Source organism: Pelophylax lessonae, assembly GCF_965119305.1.
Source record: "Pelophylax lessonae genome assembly, chromosome: 13".
Taxonomy (NCBI): domain Eukaryota; kingdom Metazoa; phylum Chordata; class Amphibia; order Anura; family Ranidae; genus Pelophylax; species Pelophylax lessonae.
Window position 1 is genome coordinate 136,991,972 of NC_138780.1, and position 14,767 is coordinate 137,006,738.

At 43.9% G+C, this 14,767-nt stretch overlaps 1 protein-coding gene across 2 annotated transcripts in view; it reads left to right on the forward strand.

Annotated features, from left to right (window-relative positions):
- The window catches only part of SNAP23 (synaptosome associated protein 23), a 117,140-nt gene that overhangs the window by 60,397 nt on the left and 41,976 nt on the right, over positions 1-14,767 (forward strand). For both annotated transcript variants that reach the window (XM_082275422.1, XM_082275423.1), the window contains exons 2-4: positions 6,975-7,059; positions 9,608-9,649; positions 12,152-12,200. In XM_082275422.1, the coding sequence (XP_082131548.1) occupies positions 7,003-7,059; positions 9,608-9,649; positions 12,152-12,200 (148 nt within the window). In that variant the 5' untranslated portion in view covers positions 6,975-7,002. The remainder of the gene's footprint in view (positions 1-6,974; positions 7,060-9,607; positions 9,650-12,151; positions 12,201-14,767) is intronic.

A 14,767-nucleotide genomic window follows, 5' to 3' on the forward strand; every position in this document is an offset into this window, starting at 1 on the left:
AAGTAGGTTATATGGTTTCCAATAGCATAGTTTACACCAGTGCAGTCAGTTCCAGGAAAACAAAATGTGCTGCATTTTTCCTGCACTGAACTGTACTGGAACGTGGTAAACGCATCAATAACGCACCAGACCCCAGTGCAGTAAAAAAAAAAAGAAGGAAAAAATGCATCCAAAAATGCAAAATGCGTTAAAGTGAATGTAACGTCTCGTTTATTGTTTAAAAAAAAAAGAAGAAACCATGGTATACTTACCTGCCCTGCACAGGGGTTTTTCACAGAGCAGCCTGGATCCTCCTCTTCTATGGTTCTTCTTTGCTGCTCTTAGCCCCTCCCTCCTGTCAAGTGCCCCCACAGCAAGCAGCTTGCTATGAGGGCACCCGAGCTGCGGTTCAACCCCGCTCCGCTCTTTCCTGATTGGCTAACGGACTATGACAGCCGCAGGAGCCAGTGTTGCTGCTGCTGTGTCTCGGCCAATCAGGAGGGAGAGTTCCCGATGGTTGAGAGACTCGTGGACAGAGATGGGGCTCAAGTAAGTATTACGGGGGCTGGGGAGGCTGCTGCATACAGAAGGGTTTTTATACCAACGCATAGAATGCATTAAGATAAAAAAAAACCTTCTGACTTTACAACTCCTTTAAAACGCGCATGCAGCTAAGCATTTGGAATGGATCTGGAGTGTGTTTTTGTGGTGTTATCCAATCCTAAAATCCTTTATCTTCCACAGATGTACATAATGATAGATATATTGATTAGAAGGAATGGGAGTTGTCTTCAAAGCAGATTGTATAATGTAAAGACTGGCTGTCAAACAGGGATTCATAAGCACAGAATAATGCAACAGACAAAAAAAGCCCTTCAGCCTATAATTCTGAGTTCTATGCACTAGAGCCCTTCAGCAATGCCTAGACACCCCCCCACCCCCACCCTCTGTATTCTTATGTCCCGTATACACGCAACGATTGTTGGCCGTGAATCTTCGGCCAACGTCCGATCAGCCGATTGTCGGCTTGTTAGTATGATGCTTCCGACAACCGACTCCGACTTTTCGGCCGAACAAAATCTGGTGTGCAGGCTATAAAATTTTTGTTGGCCGTCAACAGAACGGCTGATTTTCCGTCAGTTAGTACAGATTTCGGCAGACAAAAATCTGATGAGCAAGACTGGGCATGCTCAGAGAAGAAAAAACACACGGAAAGTATAATTCTCTTCCCCTACACACAACCTTCAAGTCTCAGTGAAACCATATATGCAATTCTCTTACCCCCGTCTCAGCCTCCGCAGTGCTCTAGTGCAATATTTCCTGACTTTTATGCCTCGTACACACGCAACGATTGTTGGCCGTGAATTTTCGGCCAACGTCCGATCGGCCGATTATCGGCTTGTTAGTATGATGCTTCCGATAACCGACTCCGACTTTTCGGCCGAACAAAATCTGGTGTGCATGCTATAAAATTTTTGTTGGCCGTCAACACAACGGCCGATTTTCCATCAGTCAGTACAGATTTCAGCAGACAAAAATCTGATGAGCAAGACTTGGCATGTTCAGAGAAAAAAAAACACACGGAAAGTTAACCATCACATGACATCACTTCTGAAGTTGGTTTTTGTTGGCCGAGAAAATTCGTGTGCAGTCTAGGCACATTCCAACCAACACAACAACACTGGACAAAAGACGGCCGATCGGTCGGCCGATAATCATTGCGTGTGTACAAGGCTTTAAGGAGCTGATCAGGATTGACCTCATCAGAGGCATGTCTTGCCTCCTCCTGGTTTTGTTTGATTGCATTGATGGTATCCAATGATAGCTGGCACTTCCACTAATATATAGTGTCTTATCTGTGCATTGGATGACCAAGTAGACCAACACTTTAATGCTATCTGTAAGTGCTATACCATTCCCTACTGACTGGTGTTGATCTGTTTGATGAATCTGAGCCCACTTTAATGCACAATGCCAATGCTATGTGTCCCCTTGTTAGGCACCGGTCAGCAGATTTGTTGATGGTCTCCAAAGGTCATTTGTACATTTCCTGAAAAACAAAACTGTTTAACTTTCAATACAAATCTGTTCTGTTTGCTAAAATAGCATGTTCCATTCATGCAACATTCTGTAAGCGGGCTTTCCGTCTTGTGGTAGCAAACCAAATACTCACCTGTTACCACTTCTGCAATGGGACCATTCATCGATAATGCTCAAACCATTGTTCTAGTTTACCAGTTAATATGATGACCCTGATGAAAAGTTAATAATTATAATAGATGCAAGTATTGTTTTTTTCCAAGTAGATTACATATGGATCACATAGTTTAGTCACATTGTGAGCTGCCCTTTGATCAGGAGTGTGGTCACTGGTCATAGTCTGCATGTTAATAATTAAAGAACTCATTTTGGACGTACTTCATGAATGTATTCAACAGAAATTAGGAGATGGGCTAATAGTTTTGTTCTGCATCTATTTTTGCTTTGTTGGGGTCACCACTTGTGACTGCCTAGGGCCCTGGTGCCTATCCATTGGGCTTGGTGCCGCATGCGGCTCTGTGGCATCTTTTGTGTTGCCCTTGTGACCTCTGCTGACAGTAGTCTGTGTTGCAGTGAAGGAAAAATATTCTGTAGACTGCTGGTTTTGTTTTTCTTTCATACTATCCTACTATTTGCTGTGCTATTCATGCTTTTTTTTGTTTTATTAATTTTATAATGTTTTAAAAACTTTTTAGCGCTATATCAAATTTGGCACATGCAATTTTTTAAAGCAGTTGTAAACCGCTAAAGATTTTTTTTTTTTTGTGGGGGTGACCTGTGGGGTAAAGCCATAATGTGCTAGTATGCATCGCATTTATGTTACTTACCTGAAAACAAAGCCCTCCTGCGCCGAAGAGTCAGCGTCGGACTCCCACTCTGTGACTGGCCGGAGCCGCGATGACGTTACTGCTGTGCATGCGCGCAGGAGCCACCGTTCACGGCACAGGGCTCCGAAGGAACAGCACGGGCGGCTGTTCCTTTAGAGCGCATGCGCCAGTGAAGTCACTGGCTGCATGCAATGTAAATAGCTCTTAAAACAGTGCCCGTTTTGGAGATATATATACACTGACTATTGGTAAGCCTTATAGGCTTACCTATAAGTAAAAGCAAGAGACAGAAGTTTTACTTCCTCTTTAAGGAGACTATAAAGAACACAAATGTGGAAGCTTTGGTTTGTATATGGGCTGTAATGGCAGTAGTTTCTAGTAATCTTGTGTAATTTGAATTTCTCTTTTGTTCATCAAGGGACACAGCGCTCTATAAATCATAGCTACTGGGTTATATTGCCTCCTCCAGGAGCAGGACTAGGCGGAAACAAAAAACATCTGGCTACACCCATGGGCTGTCCTCAGCTTGGCATATAACCCCCCCCCTCTGCTCTAGGTAATCAGTTTTAATCTGTCTAGTCAGGACCTAGTCTCCCGGCTGGGATCTTTGGTCCTAGCAATTTTTTCTACCTCCTTACATCTTTTTTGTTTTTTCTCTCGAGAGATCTACAATCAACTGCTGGGCTGGGCGACGGGCTGGATAATCTAGATCCATTGGTCCCCCCCAGCCCAGGCAGCGAGCACGTGCAGACTTCAGCTACGCGCTAGGTCGGCCATGACATAGCCTCACGGACATTTCTCGGAGTGCATTTACGGACACAGCACTCCATGAATAATAACTACTGGGTTATAGTGCCTCCTCCAGGAGTAGGACTAGGCAGAACAAGAAACATAAACACACACCTGGCTACGCCCATGGGTCGTCCTCAGTTGGTACATAAACCCCCTCTCTGCTCTAGGTAATCAGTTTAGTAGCAAGCAGTATTAGAAGTATCAAAACTCCTAGAGGGTGGGTGTTTTCAGGTGGGCTCCAGTTGTTTTTTGGTTGCACTCCTATTAACTGGTTGTCTACGGTTTAGCCTTAGGAATTTCTTCTTGCTGTTCCCACCCCTCATGTTTGACACTGCTTTGGGACGTCCCAATGGTTAAGAAGATGAGGAGCTGTGTCCATCAATGAACAAAAGGGAAAATGGGATTTTTGACTTACTGTAAAATCCATTTCTCTGGTGTTCATTGACGGACACAGCACCCACCCCTCTGTGGAGTTGTAATTCTTGTATTAAAACTGAGTACCTATAGCCGAGAGTGGGAGTTTACCCCCTGGGACTGCCCATAGGCATAGCCAGACTTTTTTTCTGCCTATTGTCCTCCTGTAAGGGGCAGAAATAACCAAATGGTTAAGAAGATCAGGAGCTGTGTCCGTCAATAAATGAATGGGAAAATGGCTGGTATCGTAACTGATCACATGTGCAGCACCATGGCAGTTGCAGATCAAACAGAAGCAGGTTCCTTGGCTGTAAAGGATAGAAGGGTGTTTAATTCCACTTTAAGGCTGTCAGCAGATCGCCCTCTACAAACACTGTAATGCCTAACAATGCCTAAAATTGAGAGCAACTTGAGCATGTTCAGAGCAGGGTGAGAATGTGTATTTCTGGATTTTATATAGTATAGACACTTACCGTATTTTTCGCTCCATAAGACGCACCTAGGTTTTGGAGGAGGAAAATAAGAAAAAAATTATTCTGAACTAATATGTACAGTCCGGTCCATAAATATTGGGACATCTACACAATTCTAATCTTTTTGGCTCTATAATTGATTTGAAATGAAACAAACAAGGTGTGCTTTAACTGCAGACTTTCAGCTTTAATTTGAGGGTATTTACATCCAAATCGGATGAAAGGTGTAGGAATTACAACTATATATGTATGTATGTGTGTGTGTGTGTGTGTGTGTGTGTATATGTATGTGTGTGTATGTGTGTATATATATATATATATATATAATGTGCCTCCCACTTTTTAAGGGACCAAAAGTACATTTTGGCTGCTCAGCTGTTCCATGGCCAGGTGTGTGTTGTTGTTCTCTCATTATCCCATTTACAAGGAGCAGATAAAAGGTCCAGAGTTCATTTCAGGTGTGCTATTTGCATTTGGAATCTGTTGCTGTCAACTCTCAATATGAGATCCAAAGAGCTGTAACTATCAGTGAAGCAAGCCATCATTAGGCTGAAAAAGCAAAACAAACCCATCAGAGAGATGGCAAAAATATTAGGTGTGGCCAAATCAACTGTTTGGAACATCCTCAAAAATAAAGAACGCACCGGTGAGCTCAGCAACACCAAAAGATCCGGAAGACCAAGGAAAACGACTGTGGTGGATGACCGAGAATTCTTTCCCTGGTGAAGAAAACACCCTTCACAACAGTTGGCCAGATCAAGAACACTCAAGTCAACAATCAAGAGAAGGCCTCACCAGAGTGAATACAGAGGGTTCACCACAAAATAAAAATCATTGGTGAGCCTCAAAAACAGGAAGGCCAGATTAGAGTTTGCCAAACAACTTCTAGTGTCATGGCGTGGGCATGTATGGCTGCCAATGGAACTGGTTCTCTTGTATTTATTGATGATGTGACTGCTGACAAAAGCAGCAGGATGAATTCTGAAGTGTTTCAGGCAATATTATCTGCTCATATTCAGCCAAATGCTTCAGAACTCGTTGGATGGCGCTTCACAGTGCAGATGGACAATGACCCAAAGCATACTGCGAAAGCAACCAAAGAGTTTTTTTAAAGGGAAAAAAAGTGAAAGTGGAATGTTATGCAATGGCCAAGTCAATCACCTGATCTGAATCCGATTAAGCATGCATTTCTCTTGCTGAAGACAAAACTGAAGGGAAAATGCCCCAAGAACAAGCAGGAACTGAAGACAGTTGCAGTAGAGGCCTGATAGAGCATCACCAGGGATGAAACCCAGCGTCTGGTGATGTCTATGCGTTCCAAACTTCAGGCTGTAATTGACTGCAAAGGTTTTGCAACCAAGTATTAAAAAGTGAAAGGTTGATTTATGATTGTTAATCTGTCCCATTACTTTTGGTCCCTTAAAAAGTGGGAGGCACATATACAAACTGTTGTAATTCCTACACCGTTCACCTGATTTGGATGTAAATACCCTCAAATTAAAGCTGAAAGTCTGCAGTTAAAGTACATCTTGTTTGTTTCATTTCAAATCCATTGTGGTGGTGTATAGAGCCAAAAAGATTAGAATTATGCCGATGTCCCAATATTTATGGACCTGACTCTATGTATGTGTGTGTGTGTGTGTGTGTGTGTGTGTGTATGTGTATATATATATATATATATATATATATATATATATATATATATATATATATATATATATATATATATATATATATATATAATATATGTGTGTATGTACACACACACACGGTAATGGCAATAATAGTGGGAACTTGCAGAGATTTGCTTGTAGGCACTGTCTGTGGCTGAGCCCGGGAGGAAGCATGCGGCTGCAGTATAGAGAAAAGCCGCTGCTTCCTGTGTATGGCTGCTCCTCTCACAGGTGGAGTGCATCTGATATCACTCCGCCTGTGAGCCGGGCCTATACAGGAAGTAGCGGCTCTGTTATAGAAACTGACTGCTGAGTTGGGAGACGGATCAGTGTGCAGGGACCACCCGGTACCCAACATGTAGGGATTTAGTCAGTATTCGCTCCATAAGACGCACAGACATTTCCCCCCATTTTTTTTTTTGGGGGGGGGGTGGTGAGTATTATGGAGCGAAAAATAAGGTGTTTTTAATGTTTTACATCGCTATACCTGCAAAAGGGGCCAGCCTGAAGAAATCTAGCTTGACTTAATTTTCTGACTAACATTCCACTTTAAACAGGGATATCTTGCCAGCAGAGTTCCTGAGACATAGAAGAAAAAACTGTGTGGTCATTTAACTCTCCATCATCTACCAAAATCTGACTTGTGTTTTGGGTAGACTGACGTTTTTAAATAGGATTGGCCAGCTATTTGAAAGATAGGATTATCACGTACAGACAAAAACTGCTTGGTGCAAATTGTTAAAGTGGTCTTATGTTTTTTTTTTTTTTCTTAACAGCATTTGAAGAAAAAATCTTCCATTCACCATGGATGACATGTCAGTAGAAGACATTCAGCTTCGAGCCAATCAGGTTACAGATGAGGTACGTGTGTGTAATGTGTGCCTCCCATCTAATCCAGCTCCAAGAGTCCTCACAGTGCATGTGACAGGAGTAGAGAAAGGACCATGCATTTACTATTGGTCTAATTCTTGGTATGAATAATGCCCAATATGAAGCTCTTCCTATCAGTGATAATGAACCCCTTTTAATAATAGCAAAGCCTGCAGTTTAACATCTTGAATAGGTTTACAAGCTTAAGAAGCAACCCCTTGCAGTTTGATAGGAATTAAAGGGATTTTGTATTTAAAATATGAAAATATTCTCAGGATCTTGGTATGGATTAGTAATATGATCAAGAATGTGTGTTGCATTCAACAGTGCACAATATTTCCACTGTGTACACTGCTCTCCATATCTGTCAATGGCAGTGCCAGATTCCAGCCAGTCATGGGGGGGGTGTAGCTGCACAAGCGTATTCCAGTCTGTAGAGGGGGCTGTTCGACTGCAGGGGCCAAACCTTTCCTATTACTGAAGGAAGCACATACAGTATTCACTGCCCCCTTAAAGTTCCTAATGGCATCTTGGTTGAATGCCTCCCATGTTCTAGGGTAATCCTCCTAGCCTTGGCGTGCAGACAGCCTGCTCTGAGGCACAAGCTGTCTCTCACATAGAGCACGTTAGCAAAAAAGAGCATAAAGCTTTGTATAAAAGAAAATAGTTTTCTTTGCCAGGACATTAGCATGTTTCTTAAAACAAAATAGGTGTGCTGTCACTTTTAAAATTATAACTAAGCCAATCTGTACAAACCAGAATACCTATATATGTGCTGAAAAAGAAAACCTATACGTGCGCAAACTCCAATATACAAAAACGCAGTGCAGTCAGTATTGTATGTAATCCATAGAACTGGTGAACCACAAGTTTCAGCAATAGGATAAATAACTTCGATGTACAAAAACATGGTTTAAGTTCTAAAGTGAGACCCTAGGTTTTGGAAAAAGTTTGTGTCTGATAAATAAATCAATGTGTAAATAAACATTGGCTCTTCTGAGCTGTGAAGTGATTCAGCCATTTATTACTGTACCATAAAATCAATACTTTAGTTTCCGCAAAATAGTGTACAGCACCTGCTGTATTTCCGACTCTCGCCATATGTGAGATCGAAAGGTCTTTTAGACATAAGCGCTTGCATAGTTTTATTTCTCCCCTTGGTCATTCACAAACACCCTGTCTTAAAGTGATTCTAAGGCCCCTTTCACAGAGGCGGACCGTTCAGATCCACCTGTCAGTTTTTTTGGCGGATCTGAATGGTCACCCCATGCATCTCTATGGGGCATCGGATGTCAGCGGAGACATGTCCCCTGACATCCGATCCGTCAAATCTGGACGGATGGAAACCCTATTTTCCATCCGTCCACCGGATCGGATGGGATCGGATGAGAATGGAAAGACGGTCTGTTCCCATCTGATTCCCCCATAGAGATGCATGGGGTCCTGACAGCTGTATCTCCGCACACAGCGCAGAGACACAGCTGTCATTCGCCTGCTCAGCGGGGGATCGGCGGATCGATCCCCCGCTGAGAAAAACTGAGTCCGCCTGACTGACTCCAAGCATTAAAGGGCCCTATAGGCTGATTTTTTTAAATTTTTTTTTATTATTTATTTTCTTTTCTTCAAAATAACAAACATGTTATGCTTACCTGCTCAGTGCAATGGTTTTGCACAGAACAGCCCAAATCCTCCTCTTTTCAGGTCCCTTGCTGGCACTTCTTGCTCCTTCGGACACAGCTGGTCACAGATCAAGGGCCAATCGCAGCAGCCTTTTACCATGCGATCAGCTGTGTCCAGTCAAAGCTGATCACATGTAAACAGACTTGCCGGTTATCGGCAGTTCTTTCCTCACACACTGTGTCTGTGTAAGGAAAGTGCTGATAACTGGCAAGGCTGTCAGCGCACTGTTTATATATTTATTCAGGGCACCATTTTACTGCCGCCTCATCAGTGCCCATTACTGCCGCCTCATCAGTTCCCATTACTGCCGCCTCATCAGCGCATATCAGCGAAGAAGAAAAATTACTTATTTGCAAAATTGTATAACAGAAACTAAGAAAAACGTTTTTTTCTTTTTTTTCAAAATTTACGGTATTTTTTGAATGTTTAGCAAAAAATAAAAAATCCAGTGGTAATTAAATACCACCAAAATAAAGCACTATCTGTCTCAAAACATTAATAAAGTTTATATAGGTACAGCGTTGCATGAGCGCGCCAATGGCCTTTCAAAGTGCGACAGAACTAAAAATTGGCCAGGACAGGAAGGGGGTGAAAGTGGCCAGTATTAAAGTAGTGAATACAACTTTCCAGCAAATCACATTTTCCATAGAGATAAATGGTAATGCAGGAAATAGGCGCTTAGAACTTGTTTTACGAGGCTCACACTAATGCTGCACTGCATGAAAAACCAACAGGTGTGAGTGCAGATGTGAGACATTTCAAAATGTATATTTGTCCATGACATAAAAAAACATGCAATGTTATTAAAAATCTGTATAACCACTTACCACTCAGTGTTTTTTTTTTTCCCCCTTTTTAGTCTCTGGAGAGCACACGGCGGATCCTGAATCTGGCAGTGGAGGTAAGATGAGTGTGTTAGTCACCGTTTGAGCCAGACAATAAAAATGTCTATACCAAAACTCGGAAGGTATAGAAAATGCTGTCAGTTGTCAGATTTTGTCATTACTTGTAAAAAAAAAATATCCTTGTTTTTTAAGGTAAATCTTTCAAAATAGGAAATATGGGTGCTGCCATTCAGACATTTTGAAAATGCTAGTTGCCTGGCTGTTGGAAAATATCAAAATGATTGGGTCATCCTAAGTCACTGACCTGGCCTTGAGCAAGTATAGGGATTCAAAATGTAAAATCTTTATTTGTATGTATTCAGGGTGTGTGATTTGCAGAACTGAAGCCAGAGGATTAGCATGACAGCTCAGCATCTGCCATGTTCAGAATGAGAAGTCCGTAATTGTAACATAATTTTTCTGTTAAAGCAGGACTATGACCTTCCCCAATGGAGCTCTTCCTGTGCTGCCATTAAGAGCCCATTCACACTAGCGCGACTTGTCAGCCTGACAAGTCGCGCTCCCTCGCGGTCCATTGACCGCTACAAGACCCATTCTAATAGGAGCGACACAAGTCGCTCCGACTTAGAAAAAGGGTCCTGTACTACTTCGAGTCGACTTGCATAGACTTCCATTATGTGAAGTCCCTGCAAGTCGCTCCAAAGTCGTGGTGCATGGTAATGCACAAGTCCCCCCCAAAGTAGTAAGGAGTCGTGTCGCGCTTATGTGAACCGGCTCTTATAGTACTAAACAGTTCTGTATTTTTAAGACCGTCCAAAGCATCACAGGGACCAATAATGAGATTAAGATATCGTTATTTACATTAATTAATTTGAACACATTACAGACCCGTTCACAATATCGAACAGATGCCAGTAACAGAAACACTGGACTTTAGTTACACTTTAAGAAAGGTTTCTTTTAATATTTGAAAATGTCTGTTTACAAAACTATTCTAGACACGTCATTTAACTTTTTTTTTTGCTGTAAAAATCCTGCCTAAAGCAGATGCCACAGATTGTCTGTTACCTTTTGATAGCCTGAAAAGTCTTTTCTGTGCCCCTCTCTGATTTAGCTGTGTGCTCTACCAAGTGGCTGCCCCCACACTGAGACACAATGCAGCACAGGACATAGTGAGTCAGGAACTGGGAAAGATCAGCTGCAGGGAGACCACAGGCACAGCTTCCTGAGTTAGTTTCTCTATCGGTGCCGGTTCACACTTGTGCGAGTTTACTGCGAACGCGATGCGTTACAAAAAGTCTAGATTCGCATGTCTTCCCAAAATAGATTGTTTGTGACCATTGTTCACATCTATGCGCTGCGACTCAGATGCGAATGTAATGCGATGATGAAAAGGGTCATGTGCGCGTTTGCAGCGCTGCTTGGCGAATTTAGTCTCCATAGACATCAATGTAAATCGGTCTGGACTCGCATTATCAGTTCAGATATGTACGAATTCTTATTTTTTTTATGTCGGTTTTTTTTTTTTTCCCCCTCAGCTCCACCCCTTCCTTACTTACTTCGGCTTATCAGCCTCCTCCTCCTCCTCACTTTGTCCTTCTCAATCAGGGCAGTAGCAGTAGCAACTGCTGCCATGACCAAGGGCATATGAAACATCCTACCAAAAAAACACCACGCCACACAACACAAACCACACTCCAAACCGACAGTACTCTCCCCACAAAGACCAGGACGTGCACAGGAAGTTTACACCCATTTTTTTTTTTTTTTTTGATTGGCCTGAGCATAAATCGCATCTGAGCTTAAATAAAATGATCAACGCAATCAATTCACATTACAATCGCTCTGGTAATATTGAAAAACGCAAGGCAAACTCCCACTGAAAGTTTGCATTGCAATCGCACCCATTCGCAATCGCACAAGTGTGAACCGGCACTAACTGACATTCACAACCTAGAGTTTAATAGGGACAGAAAAGGACAGTTTAATTGCTGGGGGAGTAATGCCACCAAACTTTTTGTCCTGATGACAATGTCAACTGCCCAGAAGTTGTTAAAACTGCTCCAGTAAGAAAAGATCAGCAGTAAAAACCTGCTGATGTGCTACAGCTTAGCCATGATGTTAAGGAAAATCGGTCACTGTAGGTATATCACCAAATATTACTTTAAATCTGATAAGACTAGCAGACCGAGGTTAGACTAGCAGACAGAGACAGCAGTGCTTTAGCTCTCACACTGCAGATATGCAGCTAGGTGAGTGTAAAACACAGGGGTGCCTAGGCAAATTCACACCAGGCAGTGTACTGCTATTTTTTTTTCCGGAGGAATTCTAGATACAGGTTATATTTTTAGGGGTGCTGCTTATGGACAATTAACATTTCTAGAAGTTTCCTATAACATAACATAGATCACTTCACATTTTGAGTTCAGGTCCACTTTAATAGTACAAAAATAGTTGGCATGTTCAGTTAGATGGATACTGAAGTTAGCTGTCGGTAAATAAATTAGTTGCTTGCATTCTTTTTCTTTCCCATTAATGCCCAAATTTCTTTATTCTAGAGTCAAGATGCTGGAGTAAAGACTTTGACGATGTTGGATGAGCAAGGAGGTGAGGACCGGAAGGACCCCAATACAACTAAAATGCAGTGCAAAAAAATATATCTCCGTCAATTAAAGCCCAACTTCAGGAATTGGACATAATTTACCCTTGCAGTGCTTGCAATCCTTCCTCCTTTACATACTCTAGGGTTAATGGCTGTGCACTGTACATGAGAGTATAGGGGGGGGGGGGGTAGTCTGGTCTCCTCTAAAGCCATATTGAACCCTAAAGACTAAAACTAGGATGCCATTAAAGTTTATGTGCGTGTAAAGACAAAAGTCCCAATACTTTTGACAATATAGTGTAGCTTTACCAGCTCTGGATTTGCTTACATCTCTATGAAAAATCTGTAGCATCTCTCCAAAAGGTCCTAATTCTGCCTCTTGTATTTTTTTTCTTATGAATTTATTGATACACTTGCTTTTTTTTTTTTCATTTAAAGTAAAACTATAGGCAAACTTTTTTTTTTTTTTTTTTTTAAATGTTTGCATAGAGCAAGGGAGGTTTATAACCCCTGTCAGATTTTTCTCTTTCTTTCATTAACGGACACCGTTCCTGTCATTCTTGACCATTGGGTTATACTGCCCCCTACAGGAGTAGGACACTAGGCATAAAAAAACTTCTGGCTACACCCATGGGCAGTCCCAGGGGTTATACTCCCTCTCCCTGCTATAGTCACTCCGTTTTTTTTCTGCCTAGTCAGGAGTAAGGACCTAGTTCCTTACTGGGCTCTTTGGTCCTGGCAAAATTTTTTTAGATCGTAAATTTTTTGGTCCTGGATTTTTCCTGTGAGATCTACTATCAACTGCCGGATTGGGCGACGGGCTGGATATTCTAGATCCAGTGGTCATCTCAGTCTGGCCAGCGAGCACACCCAGACCTCAGCTTCGCACTAGGTCGGCCGCGACACAGCCCCACTGGACGGGGGCTGGCCCTGTGCGTTGAATGCCTCACAAGATTGCATACGACCTAGCCTCGGCCTGAGTCGCAGCATTCCTCCTGGCCAACAGCTTCCCCCATTTTGATGGAGAGGAGGATTTGTCTGGAGCTGTGCCTACCTTGTTCCTGGTATGGTTAGTAGCTGTCCCTGCTCTACCCCTGGAGGGTTTTGGGGTGAACGTGGGCACCTCCTTGGGACGGTCTGACCCCGGGTTACCTTTCTTCCTGCAGGCACCCCCCCCTCCATTTGCCAAGTCTCTCATCATGCCCCCCCCCCCCCTCCACATACGCCGGGGATTTTTTTTTTTTTGGGTGGTCTGGCCACTTTCCTGGGGTGGGGGCAGGACGCTAACTGGCGATGGGGGCTGGAGGGGTGCGCAGCCGGCGACTAGATGATCGACTGGTGGGGGCTGCTGCCAGGTTCCCCGTCCTGCCTGGTTCTGTTCTGAGGCCTGGTCTCCCGATTCTGAGTCCCTGTAGGCCTTGTGGCGCCGCCATTTTGTTTTAGCCTTGCGTATTTCTATGTTTGTGTAGTCCCATGGCCATTTTCTTGTGGTTTGCATTGCAAATAGCGGCGACCATGACAGTGGAGCCCTGTGGGCGGTGATTTTGGTGGTGGGAGCCCCTCCTTATCCCCTGATGCTGACTCCTGGATTATTTAGCTTCCTTATCACCGCTCATGTAGTGCAGATTCCTGCTGGTGGTTGCAGGTGCCTGTGTCGGTGGATGGTAAGTCTGGTGGGGTCCTCTCCCTCTCTGCTGAGGATCACTCTGTGCCTTGTGCTTGGCGACCGGGTGGTGCTGCCAGCATGGTGGGGGTTGTTCCTTAGCAGTGTGTTACACTTTTTGTGGGGTCCCCCTGGTGACTCATGGAGTCTTTGGAGCACGTTTCCGCACCTGATCCCCTCTCTGAGGCTGTGGGGCCCTCTGGGCCCAACCATGCCCTGACGGCGGTCCTGGAGTCCCTTGTGTCCTGGGTGGAGGCAGCTTGTGGGCGTCGGGCTAGCAAAAAGCGCCCCCTGCCTCATCTGTCTCATCAGACCCTGAATCTGATTCGGCCCCTGCGGATGTGTGTCACCCTGCTGGGTCTGCGACCACGCACCTGGAATCCTCTGATAGTGAGGATGATTCCTCCACGTCTGTGACCGCGCACGAAAAGGCGCTGGTAGATGCACTTATTGTATCTGTGCGTGGGACCTTGAAGATGGAGGACTCAGCTGAAGCTGCGTCAGAGGCGTAGGTACCTTTTGGCACTCACAAGCCATCCAGAGTGGCAAAGGTGATCCCTTTCCCTGCCTATTTTGACAGAATTGTCGCTAAAGAGTGGGGACGACCAAAGATTTCCCATGTGGTTCCTAAACGCTCTACTAGGTGTTACCCGTACGAGGAGTCCCTTAAGAAGTGGACTGTTCAACCGGTGGCGGACCCTCTGGTTTCCTGAGGGTCAAGGCAACCATGATTCCGGGGGAACAGTCCCTGGGCTTTAAGGATCCGGCTGACCGGAAGGCGGAGGCTGTAGTCCGCATTATGTACACCTTAGCTGGTTCGGCAATGAGGCCGGTATTTACCATTGCCCTAGCTTTGACCGAGTGGGTTAAGCCCCAACACCATGACCTGGAGAGAGAACAACTCTCTCC